Source organism: Tenebrio molitor, chromosome 6, assembly GCF_963966145.1.
Source record: "Tenebrio molitor chromosome 6, icTenMoli1.1, whole genome shotgun sequence".
NCBI classification, from domain to species: Eukaryota; Metazoa; Arthropoda; class Insecta; order Coleoptera; family Tenebrionidae; genus Tenebrio; species Tenebrio molitor.
This window is the reverse complement of record NC_091051.1, coordinates 1,181,107-1,206,319: the sequence shown is the minus strand read 5'-3', so window position 1 is coordinate 1,206,319 and position 25,213 is coordinate 1,181,107. Positions and strand designations below refer to the sequence as shown.

The window sequence follows — 25,213 nt, the reverse complement described above, 5'->3', positions numbered from 1 at the left end:
AAATCAGTCTATCATCGTCAGCTCGAACGAACACGCGATGGACAACATTCCCCACACTTATCCTCTGCCTCCTTATGCAGAACACCACAATCGAAAGCCTTGGAGGGTCAAACGTGGCGACAAAATATACTATCAAATGCACGAAGACCTCCTCTCGAAATACATCTGGCACATTGCCAACCAACTGACAGGTAAAACTCCACAGCTTCCTCGCCCCGTTCAGACCCCCTTTTACAGAATATTCTCGCCGCCCCTCGTCCCACATCAAAGACACTCTCTTCTTCTACGACCGCATGTTATTTCTCTGCTTCTCGACGGAAGTGATCCATTTCATCAAAGTCCATCAATTGGATGTCGTTTATCCTTTGCTGAAAGAAGGGATCATCATTTCGCTGAGACGCAATTCCCAGCTTGTGGAAATGTCAGATCTTCAACCCTACTTAGCTGTGAGATATCAAGTTTGGACTTTGGGCAGCTCTCTTGACTACTTTATGGAAACGAGGAGACCCTTCAGGAGATTTAGCACCCACAGAAGTGTCCGTTCCATACTTTTCCGCACCACGGTGAAGCCAACAGAGAGCAAGAGTCAAGAAAGGGATCGAATTGACCAAGAACTGAAAGATGAGATGGACGTGGTGCAGCAGAAGGGAGACTCGAGGACCGTGGAGATTGAAACCGTGGGCGACTTGCAATCTCTTGAATTTTTTCATTATTAATTTGTCAGTTTAAATAAAGCAAATAAAGATTTAAAAAGTAGCAGAAGTGGTTTTTCTTGACCGAAGGGATTCCCGTGGCTAGGGACTTTACGTAAAAAATTACCATAGGTTGGCAACACGCACTTTGAAACTGGAGGTTGCCTATAAAAAATATTTGAAAAAAGTAGTTCGATTAGTAGTTTTTTGGTGCTTTGTCAGTTGAGCGTGGTTGCAAGTAAAAAGATTTATATTTTTTGGAAAAAGAGAAAAAGCCGATTTACAATGACATCAGTGGATGTTTCAATTGTTTGTTGCATGGCCTGCTGACGATTAAAAGCGCACGATTGTAAAAAAAGTGCAAATGAAGCAGTTTCCGGTCCGGGGCCCCCACATTTGCAACAAGAATCAAAACAAAAAGAGTCGGTGAAATCTGGCGGAACAAATCGATGAAAACAGCCGAGCGGAATATGTGGGTGTTTTGACAGTTCGCGTTTAACAATTGCCTCGTTTTTAAGTCGGAAGTGCCCCCGAACAACAGATTATGTAATGTTTTAGTAATCGTGGGGTAAGTATTGCCCTTTTGACCCAACGTCGTGGCTGGAATTTGCGATCGAGCGACAAAAACAAAACGACCTAACCTCACTTTCTAGTCAGTCGTTGTTTTGCAAAAATGAGCAGCAGAATGACCACCCTCGACAATGCCGCCTTGTACGATAACGCTCTGACGCTCGAAATTGGTCCTTTGGAGACGGTCCACCGGTGGAGACGCATGCCGGAATGCGACGAGTTCGTGGGGGCGCGGCGCAGCAAACACACAGTGGTGGCGTACAAAGGGGCGATTTACGTGTTCGGGGGCGACAACGGGAAGAGCATGCTGAACGACTTGCTCAGATTCGACGTGAAGGAAAAATCATGGGGGCGCGCTTTCGCCAACGGCTGTCCCCCGGCCCCCAGATACCATCACTCGGCGGTCGTGTACAAAAACTCGATGTTTGTCTTCGGCGGATACACCGGGGACATCCACTCGAACTCCAACTTGACAAACAAGAACGATCTTTTCGAGTATAAGTTTCATTCGGGGCAGTGGGTCGAGTGGAGGTTTTTAGGGGTGACGCCGGAGCCCAGATCGGCGCACGGGGCTGCGGTTTACGGCGACAAATTGTGGATTTTCGCGGGGTACGACGGCAACGCGAGACTCAACGATATGTGGACGATTCCGTTGACCGTAAGGGTGGTTCTTCAGGTGGAAACGCAAATAAACAGTCATGTCATTTCTAGGGGGACAGTAGATGTTGGGTCAAGGTGATGCAACAAGGGGAATGTCCCCCGACTTGTTGCAACTTCCCCGTGACCGTGGCGCGGGAGAAGATGTACGTTTTTAGCGGCCAGAGTGGGGCCCAGATCACCAATTCTCTCTTCGAATTCGAATTCAAAACCAACACGTAACACTGGTGCGATGAGGGTGCCCCAATACTGACCGTGTCTTTGCAGGTGGACGCGAATCACCACCGACCACATCTTACGGGGGGCGCCGCCGCCGCCGGCCCGCCGCTACGGACACACGATGGCGGCGTTCGACCGCCACCTGTACGTGTTTGGGGGCGCCGCGGACAGCACCCTCTCCAACGACCTCCACTGCTTCGACCTGGACTCCCAGACCTGGTCCACCATCCTTCCCGCTTCCGAGTCTTTCGTTCCTTCGGGGAGATTGTTTCACGCCGCCGCCGTCGTAGACGACGCCATGTTCGTCTTCGGGGGTACCATCGATAATAACGTGCGCAGCGGGGAGATGTACAGGTTCCAGTTTTCCTGCTACCCCAAGTGCACCCTCCACGAAGACTTCGGCAAGTTGCTCACTTCCAATTTGTTGTACGACGTCCAGTTCCTCGTGGGCCCCGAACAGAAGAAGATCTTCGGACATATGGCGATAGTGGCGGCGCGCTCCGCCCACCTCCGCTCGATCCTCAAGAAGAACAAGGCGAAACGCGACAGTCACCTGGAGAAGCTCTTCGGAACGGTGAACGTCCCGTTCAAGGAGGTTCCTCTGGTGGAGATCGAGTTTCCGGACGCCAACCCCGAAGCGTTCGAGCTCGTCTTGGACTACATCTACATGGATCGGATCGACCCCACCAAGAAAGGGGGGCTGCCCACCGAGAACGTCTTGAGGATGATGGACGTCTATCGGCTGGCCGTCGAATTCGGGATGGTCCGTTTGGACAACTTGTGCGTTCAGTACTTCAACTCTTCCATCAACATGGCGAACGTTCTGGAAGCTTTGGAGACCGCTCACAACCTAAAGCTGAACGTGATCAAAGACCACTGTTTGCGCTTCATCGTCAAAGAATCGAACTACAACGACATCATCATGTCTACGAAATTTGAGACTTTGAGCAGTAGACTGATCATCGAAATAATCAGACTGAAGCAGACCGCCAGCAACAGCAAATGCATGAGCGAGAGTCAGGGGGAGCTAGCCGGGACAACCCTGGAACAGGACATGGCGTCGTTTCTCAAGAGCCACGGGGCCCCTTTCTACGACGTCGACTTGATGTTGGACGGTCAAGTTATCGCGGCACACAAACCCATCCTGGCGGCGCGGAGCGGCTACTTCGAGGGCCACTTCCGATTCATGCCGACCGAGTCAAAAGTCAATGTCAGTATTTCCGAGAAAAACGTTCATTTTGGAATTATTTCAGGCCACTGTGTAAATTTCTGTTTGTTTTGTTTTTTAGATTCAAATCGGCGAGATGATCCCGTCGCTACAATCATTCCATTCGCTTTTGCGTTTTATTTATTGCGGAGACGTCAACATGCCCCCTGAAGACTCTCTCTACTTGTTTTCAGCCCCCTTGTACTACAGTTTCACAAACAACAGGCTGCAAGCCTTTTGCAAACAAAATTTAGAAATGAACGTGTCTTTTGAGAATGTGATACAGATTTTGGAAGCCGCGGACGGGATGCAGGCCACGGACATGAAGAAGTACGCGCTGGATCTGATTGTCCACCATTTTACCAAAGTGGCGAAATTGCCGAGATTGAAGTTGCTAAGCAAAGAATTGATTTTGGATATTTTGTTGGCGTTGGCCAACGACATGAGCGAGCCGAAGATGTGCCAAGACGTGTCGTCATCGACTAGTTTCACCACAGACAGTTGTACTTAACATAACCTCACTTTCATCAATGAGATTCTTATTTGCGTTCTTAGCTGGATAAGATATTGTGATCTGTATACCGTTTATAATTGTGATTTTTTAAATAGCACCAACTTCATGTGCAAGTTTTTTAAGCGCTACCACGCCAGAAACTCATAGAAATAAGTGTAATATATGTATTTACGCATACTTTATTCAAACTAAAAATTCCTTTCACCTAACCAGTATTTTACGGCGTTTACGTGATCGCCGTGCAGGCATATTTTTCCAGCGAATTCGTTCACTTGCAGGCGCAAAGGCTTGGGTTTTATCAGATCTTCCAAATATGGGCGCAACTCTTTTTCCAACTGCCAAATGTCTCCTTGAATTTTTTTGATGATGGTGAGCCTTCTTACGCCTCTCTGGGTAATGTACAAAAAAACGGGCATCATGTGATTTCGTGTTCTTCCAACAAAATACGGTCTATCGCTAAAATCGTCACCTTGCGGCTTCCAACCTGAACAGTATTGGGACAATTTTTTAGGTTCTGGCACCACAACAGGCGGAAGGACACGCTCCACGTATTTCCATTCTTCTGGTATTCGAGTCGCTTCATATTTTGTGTTCACTTCTACATCTACGAGGTATTTACTGTCGTAATAGGAGTTTCGCACTTGCGGCCGCTACAATTTTGAGGTTAGGGGGGTCAAACTTGTCGCAAAAAGCTTACGTTACATGGCGAATGCTTTAAAATATTTATCTTGTTGACGATTCTTTGTGCGTGGAGTCTAAGTGCCGACATGGCGTTATTTAAATGTATTTCAAGTAATTAAACAAGATATAACCTAGAATCTGTTTCGGTAAGTCGACGCGCTACCTGCTTTACCGACTGGTAATAGAGGTAGAAATGGTGGTTGTGACTAAATTTAAGTGCAAAATGTAAATTATTAATCATGTTAAAAACTTTCCGACATACGTTTATCGATTTGCAACGGTAAATTTGTCGAAAAACATTGCGTACGAATTTAATTTGTAATTCAATTTTTTACATTAGCATATGAACGTGGGCCCCCCCAAGTTCGTTGAAAAAACTGCGATGCAATCGAGAAAGTACCAGGTAAGGTAATTGAATGGTTTTTTTGTCATGTTATTTCCAACAGGTAATAATTGAAAAGCAGATATAACAGTCCTGATCTGTATTTTAAATATAGTAGGTATTTCTTTCTGTACAATAGAAAAACTACTGCATTGTATCTTACACCACAATGTGCTTGGATATTTAGAAAACAAATATCCAATTTACAACTAACATAAATAAACTCTCATAAATCACCCGAAACTAAGTGCCTATAGTACAATCACAAAGTGTTCACCCCGTCCTGAGCCGCCTTTTTAAGGTGCAGAACGCCAACATCCTCAAAAGGAAGAAATTCCCAATAAGAAATCCCACGTCTGCCCAGTATGTGTTCTTCTCCATTCCCAATTCCCGCAGAATCAGCTCGGGCACTTTCAAATGGCAATAGTCCACCTCTTCCGGACACGGAATCGCGGCTCTACCAAACCCGTAAACTGCTTGAACCAGCGCCTCGTACGAGTAGGACATGAACGAGACGTACGTCAAAAGATACATCACTTTGGACATGTGGGTGAAGAGAATAAGAAATCCGGCGACGCACAGCATCACCGCGATGCTTATAGCCCCGAAGAACGTCCCGTTCTGGAATAAATCTCGTTTAATTTGCGCTTTCGGGGTTTCCCAAAACTCGTTACTCACAATTGGATTGACTAAAGTTCCGATAACTAAACCTAGACTCGAGGCGGACAGCGCCACCAAGACGAGTATCATGAGCACCATGAAGAACCGAAAAGGTTCCGCAGGTTGGTCGCTCAAGAAATACGACGTGGAGATGTACGCAACACTGAAGAGTATTTGTAACGGGATGTCTGAAATGAGGAAGGCTGCGTAGTAGGTTTTCAACTTGTACCAGTTGTTAAAGCGCTCCTTTTTTAATACTGCCAACTCGGAAGGGACTGGAAATTTTTCAAAAAATAAAACATACAGGCGGTGCGTTTCTAGTTACATTTGAGTACGGCGGGCATCAGAGAGGTGTACGCCAGATAAACGGTGCTTATGATGAAGAATCCAACGTTACTGATGGTTTTGGAGCCGTCGTTCCCCGACCGGTAGTAGTTCAGACCCAACACTATCCCGACAAGAAAGTGCAAGACCATCTTGAGATGCGAAATCGTCTGAAACAAAGCGCGGGTCAGTCTATCGTCGATCAGTCGCGCCACAAAGTCAAACCCAATCTCTGTACAACTGCAAAAAAGATCTCTTGACTAGAACACAGAATTTGAACCACTCAGATGGAGGAGTGGTGTGGATCAAGCTCCCCTGGTAGCTCTCCAACGGTTCAACGTACTCATCGCTTTTCTCGCAAATCTCGCTCTCGACTGAAAACACAATTGTTCATAAAAAATAAAGGTGTGGCGACAACAATCTTTACGTTTCGCCGACGTCACTGTCGTCCTCCACTGGTTCTCGGTCGCAGCTTTGGCCAGAAGCTCCGTGTAATTGCCGTACTCGCCGTTGGCGACTTCCAACACTGCAACCGATTGATTTATTGTCCGGCGTGACAATTTGTCGAAATAAAAGAAACATTTTAACGATGCATCAAAGCATTAAATATAGCATTTATGAAGCTGTCATTATAGTGATTGTCTTTAATGATTTTTTTTTACGTCGTTCAAGCCGTAATTGCGAATACTAGAATAAAATTTTATGATTGCTCCTCATTATTAATGTATGATCATAGTGAAACTCCATGTTATTTATCGTCGGCAGTGTTCAAATAAAAAAAAATGTCATTGTCGCCATGTTTACAGTGTCGGAGATACATGATGTCCTATAACTAATTTAGCAATTAATTTCATAAATTCGGGTCAGCGATAGCGTGACCCGTGCCAAATTAATCACCAAGGCTCGGTGCAAGGGTCTGGTTTGGATTTTTTTTCACCAGTTACCCTCGACTTAAGTAAGCTTAAAACCCGACTGAATCACATATTTTTTATTTCTTTCTACGTCATTCAGATAATATATGTAAATTTAATACCGTGACGTGGACTGTCCAACTTCCTCGTGAGATTTTTTGCAGCTATCATATAAAATTTATTACACTGAGGTGGTTTAAAATTACGATTTTATAGTCGTCGAGCAAAAAACTTGTCCGTGAACAACTTATGACCGAAAATATTTTCGTGGAAATTTTTTCCATTTTTCAATTGGATGTGGGTCGGGTTAGATCACCAATTTGCATGCGATGTGCTCATCTCGAGTGACAACTCTCACCGTTACATAATGTGAAAACCGAAAAATGTGAGGCTGCTTACGGAAGTCCGCGGGGTTGTGGTACTGCGGACAGTTGAAACCCACCGACGACAAGTAGGTCACAGTGTTGAGACTGGATCCCTGGTAGATGCACTTCCCTTCGGCCATGACGTAGACGTGGTCGAACATCTCGTAGAGAGTGGCGCTGGGTTGGTGGATCGTGCAGATGATGGTTCTTCCGCCTCTTGCCAGTTGTTTCAGAATGCTGATGCACTGAGCAGAAGACGAACTGTCCAAGCCCCTGGAGAAAAGTCGGACATGATGTGGAGAAAGTGGGCCCGAAAAATGCATAAGTTACATAAGGTCAAAATCTGGCGTGTATAGGAAGTCGCAAAATGGAAGAAATCGGGTTTATGTAAACGCTTTTCATAACTTATAGATCTACGGGTCGATTTGGATAACCGGCAAGGAGAAATGTGCAGGTCGGTGTTACCCAACAGTTCCCGAAGAACGCTCGGAGAAATGCCGGTACTTTTCCGCGCTCGTCAGCGAACAGGAAGCATTTCGGACCAGTCGTCGAGATAACAGTAGCAATACACACGCATTGTTTGTTTTGCGCAATGCTGTGTAAAATCACCGATTGTTATTTGTCGACTGATTAAGGTCGGTGTTTTTTGTTTTTTTGTGAAGCACCCACAGGCCTCGCATTGAGGCCAGTCGAGTTCATCACTCTAAGACTCACGTGGTCGGCTCGTCCAGAAACATGATGGGTGGATTGTTGATCAGTTCGAGGGCGATCGAGAGGCGCTTCTTCTGTCCTCCGGACAGCCTCTGACACCTTGTGTCCTTGGTCATCTCCAAACTGAGAGTTTCCAAAATGTCGTCGATCTGAAACGAGCATCTAGTACCCTTGGTCGCGAAAGATCCTCGTTTCGAGGCAAAATCAAGTCCAAGGTGAAGCTGTTCCGATCGAATTGATCGTTACGTCATTTCAGCGAACTCACCAGCATGGATTTCCTCTTGGACGAGAGGCTGTGGCCCACTTTCAGGTCGGCCGCCATGTTCATTATCTCGCCGACGGTGAAGAGCGGTGCCAGGTGGTCGTCCTGCAGGATGTAGCAGGACTGCTTCTTGTAGTGCTGTGCGCCGAATCGGACTTCGCTGTTGGTGATGCTCTTTATTATCCCGTTCATGCCCACCATTCTGAAACGAGAAATTGTTCTTCCAAACACATTCTCTCGCTTTTGCGACGTTGTTATCCAACCGTTCAGGAAGTTATCGAACACTTGAATCGTTCCGAATCCGCTCGAAAATTCTTACTTCTAATCGTGACACTTTTAAGGGTGCATTATTTTTTAGCGAGTCATGATGAATCGGTTCATCTATCGAAACTGATAACTCCGCGACCTCGGCGATAGCCTCACAAGGTTTAATCGCATTGGTTCATATTCAGATCGTGCGTGTCGAAAGAACTGCAATTCCTACGAATCAAAACTGTCCGACTTGTCTTTTTTAACATACTGAAACACATCACATTTATCGTTCACGTGGAATATTTTTATTAACAAATTCCTTGTGATGCAATGTTTTTGTCTCCGGAACCTCAACTTTGACATTGACAAAGTTCACAGATTTGGCAGTGCAACGAAACACTCAATGAAGTTGCACTCTTAATCCGATCGGACGTTACTCCATTACCCAAATTTCATTCGTTGTTGTTTTAAATATGTTGCAATCAATTTACGATGACGATACAAGAGCAACAATCTTTGATGATGCATTTTCAAAAATTTTAATCGAGCCGATAGCTTAATCGGTTCAAGGAAACGTCAGTCGACCTCTTAACGACGAATTAATTAAAATGTTAATTGGTCTGGCCCCATGGTAATGGTTAAATAACGAAGAGCGTTCCCTAATTGTCAAGGTGCGCGTGTGAAATACTGTTTTGAATAAATTCAACACGTGTGTCTTTCCTGCGGAAACTTACTGGAATCCTGTCAGGATGTTGAGCAACGATGTTTTACCAGCGCCTGAAGGTCCCATGATGGCCGTCAACTCCCCAGACTTGAACTTGCCGGATACTCCCTTGACAATTTGTTTTCGCCCTGAAAAATGCCAGATCTGATGACGCGGATTTCGAATGTGGTCGGAAAATCGACCGTGACTTGTGGAAAATTATGCAAAGAGTGCAGTACGTGTCAAAAGTCAATGGTGTGCGTGCCACAATTTCGTTTTGGTCGATATTGCAACGCTGGAAAATAATGCGGTGTTGTTTAGCAGAGTCCTTCAACGTTTCGGCCTGTGAAATTTCATCAGTCACGCGGACAATAATGAACAATGTTAAATGGTAAATATGAAATGTCTACTTTTCCTGTCTGGCTCTCGAACCGTGGAAAATTGACCACAACACAAAAGGAAAAACATGTAATGAAGCTGCTTTATCAAATAATGCGACTCAAATTGGGAAAAGTCCACTGTAAAGTGGGTCAGGTTTATTTGCACATTATCGTATTATGAAATATTTTTTCGTACATAGCCGTCAAGGGTGGACTATTATCATGTTTGACACAGTTAGTTCGGTCGGCCTCGATCGTCTGTTCTTCTCGTAAAAAACATTTTCGCTCTGCTACGAAACGACGAACTCGAAGATCGTACGGTAGCCATGGCAAAGTCCGGAATAACAGTACCGCTTAGAAAAAAAATACAATTGGTACTGTGTTTACTCGTTTATCAGTGAAGAAGATCCACGCCAAGTCTTTGGTCAATGATGACGAAATTGAAACTTTTCCTCGTGCGTTATCAAACTTCGCCTCCCAAGACAACAATGTTGCTCCTGGTTTCCCAGGAGGCTGCGCAATTTTTGAGTTCAAGAGCGTCGGTCAAGGAAAACCCAACAGAAGAATCGGTCAGTCCAATTACGCGGTCGGGAAAATGTCATCTGCTGGTAAATTCCTGTTTTTTATGGATGCTGAATTGTTGCATGGAAAGTATAAGAACAAAGAATTTCCAAACCGGTTTAAGAAAAAAATGGGAACTGGTTACCATTAACGGCGATGATGGGTTCAAATGAAAAAAAAAACTAGACGAGAGACAAAATTCAAGGTGTATTGCAGTCACAAAAAAGGACAAGTTTTAGTGCCAAACAAAAAATTTTAATTGGACTAATGTATTTCTGATTGAAGGACGTTGCGATGGAACACGGAGGCAGTGACTGAAACAAAAAGTTTCGCGCTTGATCGCTAGAATTGAGGATTGATTTTCCCGCAGTTTACCCAACAAGGGTAGTAGACATTTCCTCTTGCGTTAATAGTTTAAGATTCAAAAGGAGTCATTTTAACTAGATTGGGCATTTTTTGGAACACTCTTCTTGCAGAATGGGGGAATTTCGAGAAAAAGACTTAATGTTTGTCAAAAAAATTTATTGATAACGGAAGGGTTACAGTCTACCACATCTTTTCAAAAACTTTTTCTTGTAATGGAAAAGTAAGAGTTTTGACAAATTTTTGAAAACAGGATCACTTTTTAATTGAAACAAAAAGTTTGGATCAGTGCAGGTAATCGTTTGAAATTCAAAAGGAGTGACAAAAGATAAAGTAATAGTTATTTACATTAGAGTACGGTAGGGGCATTTTACAGCGTGAAAACTAGGTTTAGGATTAGTTGGAGCGCTATAAAACACCTACAATCTGTTTCAAATTAAAAAATCCACCACCTGTTGAATTATGTTGGCAGAAAAAAAGAAATCCCTAGAATAAGATTCATTTTTTTGGGTTGGCCCAAACTCCCGCCAAAATTTGACATTGAATTGTTGAGTTTATTTACGTAACACAAAATAATTATTATGTACAAAAAAGTGGTAGCTACCATATCATACCTTTTGAGTGAAATAATAAAATGAGAATAAAAAAACACTATGAACTACGCCCGAAACGACTCTCAACAATTTTCTTTCATAACCCCATTTTTTTCTAACACTTGCAGACACACTAAAAACAAAAGTTGGCGACCTTGTCGGTTGTATTTTCGAGGTAGAATGCTCTGTTGGTGGATTTTTGACTTTGAAACAGATTATACAGGGTGATTCATCTTTTACCGCCGGTGGCAAAATGACCCTTAAGAATTGAGAAAAATTTATAAAATTTACAGAGTTGATTTGTCGAAAAATTTACTTTCGACCGGTATAATTTATTTCAAAAATTTTTTTTTTATTGAGCAGATATTTATAAAAAACTGTTTTTCAAAAAAAAATTATGTTCAAATTTTTGCATCAGAATGTGGCTAATGGCGTATAAAATCAATATCTGAAATCCGTTTCGAAAAATGTTTGATAGTTTTTGAATTAAATGGGTTTTAATGGAAAAGTTGCTTTTATTGATGGTTGTTGGCTTTTAGTGTTGTAAATTTTCTCCAACATTGACTACCTTGTAAAACTGACCTGCCTAAACGAATTTCTTCGATTTTACAAAGGACCCCCTGCTGTGGCAGTAAAAATCCTCTAATAAATTTTATTGTTAAGATATTTGGACATTATGTCGTAAATCATGAAGCAAATACAAATTTGAATATCAAAATGCGTTTATTTCAATAATACCATACGCTAAAATTAATTTAACATGGTAAAATTGTGTGAAAATACCTGAGTGTGCATATGCTACAAAGTTGAATTAATTAAACAATTAATAATTGAGAAAATGGCAAAACTTTACCTAATTAACTTATAAATTTCATTTTTTGATATTATGTGCCTTATGGATAATAAATTAGGTCTGCAAAATATGAAAGGGAAATCATAATTTTTAAGGTCAATTTTGCCACCGGCGGTAAAAGATGAATCAGCCTGTATAATATCTATTCACTTTGATTGTGACCACAACGAAAAACATAGTAGGCGCTGTTTAGCTGTGTGCTGCATACGTTTTACACTAAATATTTGTGTGGTGTAACATGATGTGAAAATGTCAGAATTGTCAAAACTTGACCACGGTAGTAAAGCTATGATTTTAATGTATTTATCAATATTAATAACGGAAATCAATCTTTGAAGTAGGAGAAACTAAAAACGTCTGTCTGATTCTGTGATCACGTCTGTTGAAAAGTGAGGTTATATCCAGGTACAGATTATTTAACGTAAAAACGTAAAAATGAAGAACGAAGGAAATGGTCATTTGGCAGTAAGACAAACGCGAAAAATGCCTGGGGATTACTAATCAATTAGCATTGATTAATACAAATAAGTATTTTCAGATAAAAACTAATCAGACAGAAAGTTCAAAAAAATGATTTACAGGGGATGAAAAGGCAGAAGGTATCAAACTACAACACTTACTAGTCAAAATGTACAACAAAAAAGCACAAATAGAGTTAACTTTATTGGTGATGTTCGTCTTTGTGAGTTGTTTTCCCGTTGGCTTCAATAAATGTCTCGAAACAAGTGAATATTAACCGTTTGGTCCCAACTTTGAGAAGACGACGTGGCATTTTCTTTTTGAATTCTAAAATTTTGTACCAAAACTCAATTTTATAGATATGCGCACAGTGTACGTCGAAAAACGTTTGCGCAAGTCGTGCTCCATTCTGTCTTCTGTGAGCGTGACGTTTCTGTCAAAATGGCGCCTCCGAGAGTTGCCAACTGCGACTGGATTTAGTGTTATCTAAAATTCCCTATAAATAACCTAGCAACTGAAAAGTTACTAGGGAGTGGTCACAATCAAAATGAATAGATAATAGTTGATTTTTTTAATAAACAATTGTCAAAAGGTCATGTTGGTATGAACCAAACAGTGATTTTTATGATAATACAATTGGTCACACTGAGTGTCAAATTTTTTTTAATGTCACTGAGTCTGCGCCCTGACGAGCAAGAGTTTATTTCAAATTTGAAAAAGTTTTCTTCAGATTTCTCATTAAAATTTGTTTTAAAAATTAATTCACGGAAAAAAGGTACGGGAAGTGAAGTGAACATAAGCTCAGACCCTGTATGTCTCAGCTAAGACTTTCGAGCCTAATATCTCAGTTACTTGTCAACGGATTTTTATGAAATTTAAAATGCAGATATTTTAGACCGTGAAGGTTCAATTAGTAATAATAAAATTACCTCAAGTTAAAAAATGTAATTTTAACACATGTTTCCTTTATCGAAAATTATGCGCGATTATTATTAGATTGTTAAACATTAAAAAACAGGGGTTTACAGAGACACTTAAGTAAATCACTTGTCTGATTCAACGAAAAGATTAGATTTTGTCGTTAAAACTTTAATGTAAAATTTGAAGGTATTTGAGCAGTTACCTTTTGAAACAATTGATGATTAATTGCCAAGCAACATTTTGTACACCCTTTAAAGTCTATCAAAATTGGGCGCGCTTTATTAGAAACGTCAAATTGTGAAAATTTATTGAAAATACTCTAAAAATAGACTACAGCGGCAAAAATTTCAATATTGTTGAAAAAGGAAAAAAAATTTGCCAACGGAGAGTGTCGTAAGAACTTCAATGACACAGTTCGTTTTCTGGTAGAACACTATCCAAATGTAGGCTTTACAAAATGTAAGGTTAAGAGAGTCGTCAATTTATTGGAGACACAGGAAGCGTACGTGAACTAAATTACCTTGCTAAAATATCCCGATCGTGTTTTAGTCCTTTATGGAAGAATTAAAGCATCCAGTATAATAAATTACGTCCAAATGTTGTCTTTAACTTTGTACGAGTTTGTAAGGTTAGCAAGATAAACGTCAAATATGTCATCTGCCCTTCTGCGAAAAGGGATGACCAAAATTCTGCAAAATTGCGCGTTTGTTTCATACGCGTCTACGTTTTTTGCATTTGCAGCCACGTTTAACACAGTTTTTTGCTTTTTTCTTGCAAACCAGACGTCTTTAAGGACGAGTTTTTACCTACAGCATTTTTATTGACGATAAATTTTTTATGTAAATCTTAATTGATTCAACATTTTAAAAAGGCAAAGACTTGGGTGATTGCATTAATGGGATTTTATTCTTCATCGTCTAAAATATCTGCATTTTAAATTTCACAAAAATCCCCTGGAAATAACTGAGTTATTAGGCTCGAAAGTCTTAGCTGAGACACCCTGTACAGCTGGTCCATAGTATGTGCACATCTTAGGGTGGCACAGTATTGTTTTTTTAATTTTGACAGTGACAATTGTTTATTTAAAAAAAATCACTATACCGTATGACATTTGTATAGGACTTTTCGGCTGTTTTATTTTGCACTTTTACAGATTTTTATGAAATAACAAACGTCAAACTTTTTAACATACCGTACAGAGCTGCCAACCCGATAAGTTCTATTTTCCCTATTACGATTATGATTATTTATTAGTCAAAATAAATTTTAAAAAATATACATATATGACCACTTTAATTTTAAAGTAACCGTAAAAAGAGTAAATTAACCGTGCGTGATATCGCACTCCTCCAGAAATTTACAACATCCGTTGGTAAATCGCAGCCACCTTAACCTAAATTAAAAGGTAAAGGTGTGTTTTAGAGAAAGAATATTTAATTTTGGAAATAAAAAAAAGAATAAGTTTTGCTTGTAATTAAAAAAAAAAGGCAAATGTTGTAGGATCTGTCAAACAAGAAATACAGCAGTTTTATCTTCTGTCAATCATTAAGAATTCAAATGTCACTACGAATAGACTAAAATTTTTTGGAAACTATTTTCTTGCTGAAATTAAAAAAAAATCAGAATTTTTAGAGATGTTGGAGAGTAGGATTAGACGTGTGCAACACATTTTATTGTAACAAACGTGCCTTTTTGAAGAAAAATAAATTATCGACGTAAAGCAAAGAAAATCTGAATAATATTTTGGTATTGTATTAAGTACTGATAAAGAATTGATAAATACGTCTTGATTTCAACATTTTTTGTCATTGTGGCCAAAGATAAGATATGACGGACATTCTAAAAATAATTTATGAAACTCCCACGAACTTTCCATTTGACCAAAAAATAATTGCAGGTCGTCATCAATCCGACCAAAGAGAAATTTGACAGTCACGTATTTTTTTCCCAGACAATTAGCACACCTGCGCCATCTTTACCTTTACGCCCTTCGGACACGGAAAACGCGACATCTTCGAACTCGATGTCGATAGCTTTCTCTCTGGGAAGTTGCAAAAATAGAGTCCTGCCCCCGTCCATCGTGGTAATTGGCAAGCACTCACCCGCACACGCTTAACTTTTGACACTTGTTGTTTGTGCTAAACGTCGGTGCCGACTATTCGGTGTGATAAGACATCGAATGGCAAACCATGAGCGATAAAGGCCACGTGGAAGCTCCCGTTCAACCTCTGCGATGGTACGTCGCGGACTAACCAAGCAAGCAAGTGGTCGCGATTTTTCAAATTTGGTCTGGTGAAGTGGTAGGGTTTATCCGAGACGGTCGCTTCGGTTTTTAGGTGCAGTTGTTGGTTGAAAGTTTTTACACAAATCTCTTGTTGTGTCGGGTGTTTCAAAGGTGGAATTAAGTCCCGCGGGTCGTTGTTTATTTTTAGTACAATCTTATTTGTTGGGGAACGGATTGTTTACCGAAGTGATCGAGCTCTAAGGTTGACAGTTGTGCAAATATTCGAAAAAGACTTTCCTTTCTGGATTTTCGTTCTTAATTCGATTTTAATCACCGACATTTGGTGCACGTTTCGCCATAATGAGACAATCATTGTTGTCTCTTTCCAAGATAACTTGGAAAACACGGAACCAAAAAAAAATCAGTTTTTATGAATAGCCAGACGCTGTATTTTATACGTTTCATATGTTAATTTTTGTGGTTAATGGATTTGCAAAATTTAAATGAAAACCTTGAAATTTTATCCTGACCACAACCAGTCCTATGCATCATCTTATTCATCACTTTTCCTCGCTTCCCACGATTACGAATCATAGAATTTCAGCGTATGTACTGTAAACAAGCACATTCTTGTGTAAATAACGCACGTAAACAAATTTAGATCGCACATGTCGGATTATGCTTAAAATCATACCAAATGTATTTTTTTCTGTTTTCTAATGTCATAATTTAATTTGCTTGTTACGAAATGTTTGAAGGTTGCAATTTAGGTAAGCCAAGGAGTTTCGGATGTGTCGCAAGGACCCCTCTGGGACCTGCCTCGTTCCGACAGATCGATTAATATAATATATTATGATGTAACGTCAACGATGTCATCATATCGATAATTATGTGCAATTTTTGTTTTTACTAAATGGAAGAAAATTGCTGCCCAGATGATTTACATATTAAGTATATTCGAACTGTTATAACGAGAAATGATTTAATTGCATAAATTGTTAGATTTGTATAATTTTATGTTAACTTGTGCTTGTCCATAAAAGCAAGGTCCTTTAGTTAGAGAATAACACGAAAAAAATGTAATTGCTTGTGTGAGATTGATGTGAAACGGATACGAATTTCAATTAGCACCCAGACAAGAATTTTCTCAAGTTTGATTGAAAAATTACCACATTGTATGCTAATGTTATAATAGCGTAGTTTATGACTTATGACATGCGACATGAAGTGTAGTTGGAGTTCAAGACACTCGCTGACATAACTTTTTTATGGTCTTTTTTATGTTCTCGTCTCACCTTTGCAATCAAGACTGGAAAAAAACAATCGAAATTGGTATGGTACCAGCTTTGGCGTGCGCATTTTCCGTCCCACGTGTTCGATAATAATTAATCTGTTTATTCTAAACCATCTAAACGATTAATCAACTCTCCATATCTTTATTAATCGTTTAGTTTTTCTAATACCGATAAAATATTGTTATTCATACAAAATACGTTGCAGTGCAGGGACTTAATTTGTTGTTGTTAAAAATAATCGTGTCGTTATCGTGTTTATTCGGCAATTTAGTAGCCATTCCGCCTAATTAAGAAATAAATAATAACAAGAATTATAATTATAAACACTACGAAAAAATTTTACCGCGATAAAAAAAATCTCGTTCGATAGAACTCGGTCCTGGCTGGACTGGGACGTCTCGAAAACAACTTCCGCTCGTTAAAACTAACAACATCCTAATTTGCTAAATAAAAAACAAAAACAAACAACTATTGTGCGTTGAGCTTCGCATATCCAAACTTTTTAAATCCATCTTGGCCGCCATTCTGGGCGAATTGTGCGTGGTGTCCGTAGTATCCGTCTTGTCCTGTCGCCTTCTTGTGTCCTTTATCGTCGAAGTAGTGCGTCCCTTTGTCGGCGAACCCTGCCAGACCGTAGCGTCCCTCTAGGAAAGCTTTCTTGAAGTGTCCTCCGGCGTTGTGGCCCCCGCGAGCCACCGCTTTAGTGGCCTCGTATCCTCCGTGTCTTTCTTCGAAAGCTTGGTCGTCGTCCTCGTTGAAGAAATCGGTGTTTTTCTTGTATTCGTCCAGTTTGTGAATGTTGTGGTGGCCCTTGGTGCTGTGCCCCTTCGCGTACCTCCCGTGGTCCTCGAAGTGGTAACCCTTGCTGCCCTTCTCTCCTTGATGATGGTCGCCGTAGTAGCCGTCTTTATGGTTGTAACCGCGACGATGGCCCTCTCGTTCGGCGTACTGCTTCTGATGGTCTTCTTTGTCGTGACGGCCTCGCGCCCCCTTTTCGCTTTGCTGGTGGCCGACGTAACCACTTTCGCCTTTCTCCCCATGATCGGAGTACCGAGAAGAGTCAAATTCTTTGCCGGACTCGAGCTTGTAAGCGAACAGAAGAGGGATGGTGGACAGGAGAGCGATCCGGAACAACATCGTGGTGGATTTGATTGAGGCTGAGACCCGATGGGGGTTTTTATACGCTGCGAAATGTGGACATGCGGGGCAATTCGATTGAAATCGATGTGGTTGCCCAATTCGTGATTTGTTATGTTCTCAAGGTTCTAAGGGTTATTGCAGAGCCAGATGCAATTTTGGTATTGAGAAAGTTTCTGTTGTTCAGAGATTTGCCCGTTCAATGGGATTTTTTGCCGAAAAGCACGTAGTTGAGTAACTGGTTTCGGTCAATAATAACTTGCTTTGTTTTCGACCATTTTTTGACTAGGAAGGTCACTCTTAGGTCAACACGATAATTATTAAAACAGTCAAATTATTAACTGAACAATTATTTTAAGTTACGTGACCCAAGTAGTGAAAACCATCATAATTGTCAGTACCTCTTTTTTCGTAGTTAATTATCTGATTGCGGTTACTTTTCATTAAACAAATTTTATGCATATTTTATAGTGTGTAAATTATTATGCAACTAATAATACGATTATTAATCCTGTTATTGTTCTTTATATAGGCAACCACCAATACACAATGACAACGGATGATTTAAAATGTATTATAAATAAATTAATTAATAAATAATATCCCTATTTTATTACTGTTTTACCAACACTACGACAAATAATTCCCTTCTACAGATGTTTCATTTACTTTTGTGGTTAAGTTTAAAATCTTTACGCTTACTACAATCAAGAAATTTATAATTTTTTTAAATCTGTGAACAATGTCTTAATGGCCAAGTTTTTTGGAATTCAATCCCTCTGTGACAACATCAACATTTTATGCAATACATACAGGGTCTCATTCACGAGTAATAATAAGTCCAACAAAATGTGCGATGCAACCAATAATACATATCTCCCATACAACAAAACTTCTAGTTACAATTATTCCACAAAAAGATTTTGATTAAATTTGAGAAATGTAATGTTGGTTGCATCGCAAATTTCGTTAGGTTCTTGAATCACCTTGTATGCTACGAAAGAAGAGATAAGAGGCTGCTGTGGAAAACAAAATTTGTGAAAACGTGCGACATTTAAGTTATGTCACCTGTCATTTTTGAGATTTACGTGAAGGTTCCGCAAAAATGTGGTTTTCACTCGAGAAGACTGTTTTGGAAATGGAAACGAATCAAATGCTGATTAGGTTTATTGTTTATTACACATGACCTTGTTTGTTGCAGTTTCGGCAAAGCCTCTTCATCAACAATATTAAGAATGACGGCCGTAAGTTTCCAGAAGGTTTGTTTTCTATGACCGCGCCTTATTTCTATTTTTCCTGATGGTATTGCATCATTGTGCATGTGTTGGTCTTTTTTTCTGTGTAGTTACTTGTACACTTGTTTACAGTTCACTCCGAAGGGAATTTGTCTCCAGTTAGAATGCTAGATCGTCTTCTTGAATGGTAGTTTGTCGAAATGTCAACACAGTTGTCGGGTTTATGGTGGCACTGGCACTGTTGGGCCTGCGTGTCCAATTTTTATAAATAAGTCGATTTACAATTCTTCGTTTATGATTTTATAGTTATAACTTGAGCAACATGGAGATTTATTATTTTTATATCCATTATCCTTTACAAAGCGTCAATGGAAATTGGAAATGACATAGGACAAGGTCACACTCTCTACAATCAGTCAATCAGTAGATTGAGTACAATCAATCACAATTCACAATCTTTTAAACCTTAGTTAATTTCTTTGAGCGCATGCGCAGTGATAAGAACAGTCCATGTGATTTGTGATGTGATTTAACCTGTAATTCGGTGGCCGGCGTGTTTTGGACAAAATATATTGTAAATTCAGTTTGAATTGTTTTTTGTTAACAAGAGAAAAAATGGAGAAAGACCCTGAAGAGAAAGTGAAACGTTCAGTTTCTCCCAGTGAGGTAACATCACCTAACAAAAAAGTGAGGTTAAGTTTTAGCGGTAAAGAATTCAGGAAAGAAATAAAAAGCCCGAAAAAAATCCAAGGTAAGTGTTTTTTCGTTGCAACGAGCGCCAATTTAATGTTTTCCCAAGCCTTCCAAGGTTTTTTGCAATTAATCGAAGAAAACTCCAAGCATGACTGCATCCTAACCTATCTGGAGGACGGCGGCAGTGCTTTGGAGATTCTCCAGTCGATGGACGGCGAATCTACTGTCCCCCCGGTCCTGATATTCGAAATAGTCAATCACATTTTGTTACAAGTGAACGCGAGAATACCGAAATATGCGAATCAAGCGATCGATTGGTGCCGCTATTTGATCAGTTCTTACGTGACTCTGATTAATAAGATGTTGGGATTGAGTTCGTCGGCGAAAGAGCGTGTCGTCACTCTCAAATTGTTGGCTACGATAGTGACTTTTTCGGTGGGTCTGGCCAAAAGTGTCCTCCTAAATGTTAACTTCAATCCGACCAATCTAGAGTTGTTGACCAAAGTTCACGAGGGGAAACGCGAAGTCAGGACTGCTTTTATTCATTTTATTACCGCGTTTCTGGTCGACGGTCATTTTCCTGCGTTGGTGGTTTTGCTGGAGAAAAAGGGCTTGATGACGAGTATAATCCGCGATCTTAAATTTGACGACGCAGACGTCGTTGTTTTGGTGATTACGGCAATGAAAAATCACATTTTGGAGAACGAATCGGTAACCAAAACCTCCAAAATGAAGACGTTCAACACGGCAGTGGTCAGAGATATCGTCAATTTGTACAACTGGAAAGGTCCAGAGGGTCTCACTAATGCCAATAATAAGACAAAAGCTGTTCGTGTAAGTTTTGTTGATAAAAATTGGCGGTGTGTACATCTTTAATTGTAGGTCGACGAAGTGGCTAAATCGAAAGTGAACGAAGCCGTGCACGCCTTCCTCTTAGTTTTGTGCACGTCACACAGATATGGAGTGATTTTTAAAGATCCACTGGGCGGACTGAGTACTAAACAGAATTCGTTGATGGAGACGGTCTTGGACAGTTTAGTCCGACCTTGGGATCACTCGTACGCCTCAGAACTCGTACTCAAGATTTGCAGATCTTGCCCCGACCTAGTGAAAAAAGTGTGGAGCAGTTTACGAGAATCTTTGGAGCCTCGATGGACCGACAACTGGCGCAGTTCAATGAAATTCGCAAATCTATTACTCGACGAATTACAACCCGAATGTATGGAATTGGCCGTAAACAATCTCAACGTCCATCAGGTAATTTTCTTCAGAAAATTTGCTGTTTCTAATTGGTTTTTTTTAGGTGACCCAAGTGATAACCAATCTGGTAGTGCCTCCGTCAATTCTCAAAATCGTCCTCAAGCAGTCTTTTGACAAACCAGCCATTAAACACCGCGTCCTCACTCTCTTGCTGAAGATGGCACAATCGATCGAAGTCTATTTGAACCGATCGAAAACCTGGCCGAAAATCGACAACAAAGTGGTGAGCACTGCTCTCGCGAATCAGATGTGTCGGTGTTTCCCCGACGTCAATTCGATCGTGGACTCGTGGGACACAATCGACGAGAATTCGCCTGTTGCGGATCGTCTGGACGTGGCCCTCGATCTGCTCGAAAAATACAAAATTTTGGCACCGCAAATGTTGCACAATTCTGTCGTCAACTTTGACATGAAACAGTTCTTGACGAGGACGGACGACGTCGCCGAAGGGACTCAGTTGAGGCGATTGCAAGTCAAGGCCATCCATTTTTTCCTAGATGTGGAACCGCGCACCTACCGTCTCCAGAGCGACTTGTTCCAGACGATTTTCTCCTTTTCGCTGGAGTTTTACCACGGTTGCAAGGGCCCCGAGGTTTTGAAAGTGCTCCATGACATTTTGAAAAACTCGCATGTTTTTGACGGACATCCGGACGAAATCGAAATCTGGATTGACGGCGTTTTAAATCTAAAAAGTTACGACGAAACTGTTGCGAGTTTTTTGTGCCAGTTGATGAAAAACGTCGACGATAACGCTGCAAATTACGACAGTAAATTATTTGAATTGAATGGTAATTTTAGTCCGTTGCTGCTAAGTCTGGATGATTATTTTGCCGAAAATAAGCCCCCAAAACATGTTAAGAATTATCTAAATTTCGTTGTTCTTAATCTGTTTCATTTGCAAGCGGAAACGAGCGCGTTTGTTGGAATTGTTTCAAAATGGGGTCACATATCCGACGAATTAGTAACTTATGTCAAGAATTGGAACAGCGGAAAGTTTACCCCTTTGGAAAAATGTAAAGGAAAGCTTTTGGACATGTTTCACAAATTCTCGACTGATTTTTTCGAAAACACTTTGGAAAACTTTGATGTGGATCTATACTGTAACGCTAAACTGGACTTACTGCGAGCGTCAGTCTTCTATTTGACCAATTTGATGAAAGCAGGTGTGTTGAAGGTCGTCCAAGTGGAAAAGTTTTTCAAATTTGTCGATTATTTAATCGCCCAAAACGCTTTCGATGAAGGTCGTTACGCGAAGACGATTTTGGGGAATCCCGCTCTTTTACGAAACCTCAACATATTCGATCCGAACGAATTCTCGACGAAATTAGTTTTAAAAGTTGTCAAGAATTCGAAAGGTACATGCGTGGGGGAGCACCTCGTTGAATTGCAACGGAAAATTCTCTCGTGTTTCGGCAAAATTTTCCGAAAGCCGCAGAAATTCCAGAATTTGGTTGTTTCCATTGAAGTAATCGAGACCGTCACGCTGGAGTACGAGCAGTGTTGTAAATTGCTCGAAAAATTTTTGCTTTCCGAAGAAAATCGAATTTTTTATCGTGTGGCGTGTTACTGCCTGGATCGGATGGCTCAAATCGCGCAAAACAATCTAAGTTTAGAGCCTCTGAGCAACGAAGCAATCGGAAAGTTGTCTCAGTTTTTGATCGTTTTAATCCGAGAACAAACTTCCAACTTGCATCACCTGTCGACGTCGCTTCTCAACTATTTGAGAGTTTTCCCTCACAACATCGAGGGAGTGGAGAACGTAGTGTTTTCCAGTCTGGTCGCCATGCCTGAGTATAATAAAGAAAATCTGGCGGTGTGCGAGTTCCTTCTGGACCGCAAACCAGAAATGTTGTCGCTTTTCGAGCAGAATTTGGACGAGATTTGCTCCAAAAGAAGTTTTCTCCTCGCCATGCTAGACATCGTTGTAAAACAAGTCGGGATTGACGGTCCCATTTTGGAGAAGATTTTCCACAAATTTGAAAGTCACATAGTTAAGGCGCTACAAAAGCCGCACAAAGCGGGTCAACACTTCCAAAGTCGCTACAAAAGTGTCGGAGTTTTGGTCGAGAAGTTCATGAAACCTGAAGGTTTCGGGTCGCAGGTTCAAAAGTTCGAAACGAGCGAGTCGTTCCACGTGTTCCTGTTGAAGAAAGTGTACGATAAAGTCGAGAAAAGTGACAAAGTTTTGAGCAACATGATCATGACTTTTGTACATCTGTTGGTGAACCTGCTCAAACAGAAAGGCGGTGGCAAAACAATAGAAAATGTTGGCGAAGTCGGCGGGATTTTTTTGGAGTTTTTGCGCAACGTGCCAAAGCAACAGTTCGATCTTGGGTCTTTGAGTGGCAACGAAACTTTAAAAATGTTTTGCAAGTTGTGCCTGAAGTACGGCGTAGGCGGGGACGTGGTTTTGGTCGAAGTACTGTCAGAATTGGTGGAGTTGTGCGTGGTAGAAGAGGACGGCAAATTGATTCTTGAGATGTTGTTCTCTCACTCGCAGTTCTTGGAGGTCGTATTGGGGAACTGTCCGAAAAACGAATTGTTGCACTTGTGGCGTACGATCTGTACCAGGTGGCCTCAATTCATGGAAAGAAGTCACGTGCCGGTGATTTTATCGGCATACCAAGCCACCAGAGCTGACTCAACAGTGTTGACTTTGTTAAGAATGTGAGTATCGTAGCGTTTGGGAATTTTCCAAGAACGTTGACTCTTTTTAGGTACGAGTCGGAACCCAAACAAACGCAATTCTTCGATTTCAAGCCGTTCCTCTGGGGTCGAGCCGCAGCGTCGCACTATTCCGTCCGTTCAGATGTGCAGGTGTTGTGGCGCCAGCCCAAGATAATTGACGTTTTGAACAATCTCCATCTACCGAGGATTGCGGCAACCATCGATGATCCAACCGACCCTCACTCGTACGATTTGGATTATTTCCTCCCCCTGTTCAGCAACTTGCTCTCCCCGGAAAATCCGATGCCGACGTATCGATTCACCAGAAGCGGAGCTCTAGCTCTGGCTTTGACCGGACTCCGCGGGAACAAGACCCACAGGCTCGCCACCTGTCACGTTTTGCAACGTTTCTACTTTCATCTCGAAGCCAAACAGTCCGGCAAAGACAATTTGGTGTGGTTACGCTTCGTCGAGGCGATTTGTAAAGGTATCGCGGTTTTGGACGATTTCAAAATCAACAATTTCGTTGGCGTTTTCCTGGCGAGAACGGCGCTGGTTCTGTCGCAACCGAAGGACGTGATGTTCGTCCCCTTGTCCCAGTATCTCACCGCCAAGGATTCGCTGAACTTCGAGACCATTCCAGAGCTGTACACTTTTCTGCACAGTCCGGACGTCGATTCCGCCCACCACAAACAATTCATCCTGGAGGTGCTCCGCGTCGGGTTACGCACACAAGGCGACTTCACGATCTTGCTCAACTCGATGGGATTCAAACTGATCTCGGAGTTGTGTTCGAGCACGGTGTCCCAGCCCCAGGAGAAAATCTCCATTCTGAAAGTTTTCAAAGTGTGTTGCGAGTCGAGTTTTGGAGTGAATGTGTTGTGCGGGAGTTTGTCGTTTTTGACTCAAATGTTCGGACTAGTCGCGAAGAACATCGAACAAGGAGCGGTTCTGGTCGAGTTGCTTCAGGTTTTGCTCAAAGTCGTAGAAGTGGACGCGGACAGGCGCAGGAATTTTCTTGTTTATTTGAACTTGTTGCCTTTCAGCGAAGATAATCACTACTTTCGTTGTCTGGTCGAGAGTAGGAGTTTGAGCGTTTACTACCGCATATTACAAATAGTTGTTGATAGGTTTCCAGAGTTTTTCGCACAAGAACACATGACGAATGTTCTGAAAAAATCGGGGGATAAGTTTTGTGAATATTTAGTAAAATATGGATGTAAATTTGTCAAAGAGGATGATTTTTCTAGGGACGCCGATTCGAAGCATTTAAGACTGTTGTTTTATAACAAACTGATGAAACAATGATGTTGCATTTTTTGTATTTTTTCTTTAACTGCACTTTAGTGCATAAAAACCTGAAACGTGATCTTGACGACTTTGACCTTCTACTCGTTCCATTTCCTAGTCAGTTTTATTCCTAACGATTCGTACATATTTGTAACATTTTTTTAAATTACTT

General features: G+C 41.2%; 6 protein-coding genes across 9 annotated transcripts; 3 read left to right on the top strand and 3 right to left on the bottom strand.

The window, feature by feature from the left end:
• Positions 1–37: 37 nt before the first annotated feature.
• On the top strand, positions 38–756 carry LOC138132888 (uncharacterized). The gene is made up of 2 exons (XM_069050584.1): positions 38–191; positions 238–756. Exons 1-2 carry the CDS (start codon positions 38–40, stop codon positions 714–716), a joined length of 633 nt encoding a protein of 210 aa, XP_068906685.1. The 3' UTR covers positions 717–756.
• A 134-nt stretch (positions 757–890) lies between these two features.
• Lztr1 (Leucine zipper like transcription regulator 1) lies at positions 891–4,036 on the top strand. The gene is made up of 5 exons (XM_069050570.1): positions 891–1,260; positions 1,346–1,920; positions 1,974–2,137; positions 2,187–3,348; positions 3,428–4,036. The coding sequence occupies exons 2-5, from the start codon at positions 1,366–1,368 to the stop codon at positions 3,854–3,856; spliced, it is 2,310 nt and encodes a 769-aa protein (XP_068906671.1). The 5' UTR covers positions 891–1,260; positions 1,346–1,365; the 3' UTR covers positions 3,857–4,036.
• On the bottom strand, positions 4,023–4,699 carry mRpL49 (mitochondrial ribosomal protein L49). The gene is made up of 2 exons (XM_069050588.1): positions 4,557–4,699; positions 4,023–4,509 (listed from the first exon to the last, which is right to left on the bottom strand). Exons 1-2 carry the CDS (start codon positions 4,626–4,628, stop codon positions 4,048–4,050), a joined length of 534 nt encoding a protein of 177 aa, XP_068906689.1. The 5' UTR covers positions 4,629–4,699; the 3' UTR covers positions 4,023–4,047.
• A 1-nt stretch (position 4,700) lies between these two features.
• LOC138132876 (nucleolar pre-ribosomal-associated protein 1) lies at positions 4,701–25,120 on the top strand. 3 transcript variants are annotated; one of them, XM_069050569.1, is made up of 8 exons: positions 4,701–4,820; positions 4,881–4,943; positions 19,098–19,140; positions 19,264–19,882; positions 19,931–20,658; positions 20,707–21,081; positions 21,128–23,751; positions 23,802–25,120. In XM_069050569.1, exons 4-8 carry the CDS (start codon positions 19,747–19,749, stop codon positions 25,057–25,059), a joined length of 5,121 nt encoding a protein of 1,706 aa, XP_068906670.1. In that variant the 5' UTR covers positions 4,701–4,820; positions 4,881–4,943; positions 19,098–19,140; positions 19,264–19,746; the 3' UTR covers positions 25,060–25,120. The 3 variants fall into 3 exon arrangements, with proteins under 3 accessions (XP_068906670.1, XP_068906669.1, XP_068906668.1); XM_069050568.1 differs by having other exon boundaries at positions 19,098–19,155; XM_069050567.1 differs by lacking the exons at positions 4,701–4,820; positions 4,881–4,943 and having other exon boundaries at positions 18,692–19,155.
• LOC138132880 (ATP-binding cassette sub-family G member 1-like) lies at positions 5,008–15,510 on the bottom strand. 2 transcript variants are annotated; one of them, XM_069050576.1, is made up of 10 exons: positions 15,220–15,510; positions 9,142–9,259; positions 8,159–8,357; positions 7,897–8,042; positions 7,217–7,455; positions 6,334–6,432; positions 6,132–6,280; positions 5,908–6,076; positions 5,601–5,857; positions 5,008–5,543 (listed from the first exon to the last, which is right to left on the bottom strand). In XM_069050576.1, the coding sequence occupies exons 1-10, from the start codon at positions 15,317–15,319 to the stop codon at positions 5,196–5,198; spliced, it is 1,824 nt and encodes a 607-aa protein (XP_068906677.1). In that variant the 5' UTR covers positions 15,320–15,510; the 3' UTR covers positions 5,008–5,195. The 2 variants fall into 2 exon arrangements, with proteins under 2 accessions (XP_068906677.1, XP_068906678.1); XM_069050577.1 differs by lacking the exon at positions 9,142–9,259.
• Positions 17,228–17,896, bottom strand: LOC138133073 (uncharacterized). The gene has a single exon (XM_069050867.1). The coding sequence runs from the start codon at positions 17,894–17,896 to the stop codon at positions 17,228–17,230; it is 669 nt and encodes a 222-aa protein (XP_068906968.1).
• Positions 25,121–25,213: the final 93 nt, after the last annotated feature.

What these genes read in the sequence shown, in the direction of transcription:
- LOC138132888 (XM_069050584.1), top strand. Translation starts at nt 38, where the DNA reads ATGGACAACATTCCCCACACTTATCCTCTGCCTCCTTATGCAGAACAC. An exon ending in CATTGCCAACCAACTGACAG is followed by an intron (nt 192 to 237) that starts GTAAAACTCCAC and finishes CCCCTTTTACAG; the next exon opens with AATATTCTCGCCGCCCCTCG.
- mRpL49 (XM_069050588.1), bottom strand. Translation starts at nt 4,628, where the DNA reads ATGTCGGCACTTAGACTCCACGCACAAAGAATCGTCAACAAGATAAAT. An exon ending in TAAAGCATTCGCCATGTAAC is followed by an intron (nt 4,510 to 4,556) that starts GTAAGCTTTTTG and finishes TCAAAATTGTAG; the next exon opens with CGGCCGCAAGTGCGAAACTC.
- LOC138132880 (XM_069050576.1), bottom strand. Translation starts at nt 15,319, where the DNA reads ATGGACGGGGGCAGGACTCTATTTTTGCAACTTCCCAGAGAGAAAGCT. An exon ending in CCAAGAGGAAATCCATGCTG is followed by an intron (nt 8,043 to 8,158) that starts GTGAGTTCGCTG and finishes TGCTCGTTTCAG; the next exon opens with ATCGACGACATTTTGGAAAC. An exon ending in CCACAACCCCGCGGACTTCC is followed by an intron (nt 6,433 to 7,216) that starts GTAAGCAGCCTC and finishes AATCGGTTGCAG; the next exon opens with TGTTGGAAGTCGCCAACGGC.
- Lztr1 (XM_069050570.1), top strand. Translation starts at nt 1,366, where the DNA reads ATGAGCAGCAGAATGACCACCCTCGACAATGCCGCCTTGTACGATAAC. An exon ending in TTCGAATTCAAAACCAACAC is followed by an intron (nt 2,138 to 2,186) that starts GTAACACTGGTG and finishes GTGTCTTTGCAG; the next exon opens with GTGGACGCGAATCACCACCG. An exon ending in CGACCGAGTCAAAAGTCAAT is followed by an intron (nt 3,349 to 3,427) that starts GTCAGTATTTCC and finishes TTTGTTTTTTAG; the next exon opens with ATTCAAATCGGCGAGATGAT.
- LOC138133073 (XM_069050867.1), bottom strand. Translation starts at nt 17,896, where the DNA reads ATGTTGTTCCGGATCGCTCTCCTGTCCACCATCCCTCTTCTGTTCGCT.
- LOC138132876 (XM_069050569.1), top strand. Translation starts at nt 19,747, where the DNA reads ATGGAGAAAGACCCTGAAGAGAAAGTGAAACGTTCAGTTTCTCCCAGT. An exon ending in AAGCCCGAAAAAAATCCAAG is followed by an intron (nt 19,883 to 19,930) that starts GTAAGTGTTTTT and finishes TGTTTTCCCAAG; the next exon opens with CCTTCCAAGGTTTTTTGCAA. An exon ending in ACAATCTCAACGTCCATCAG is followed by an intron (nt 21,082 to 21,127) that starts GTAATTTTCTTC and finishes GGTTTTTTTTAG; the next exon opens with GTGACCCAAGTGATAACCAA.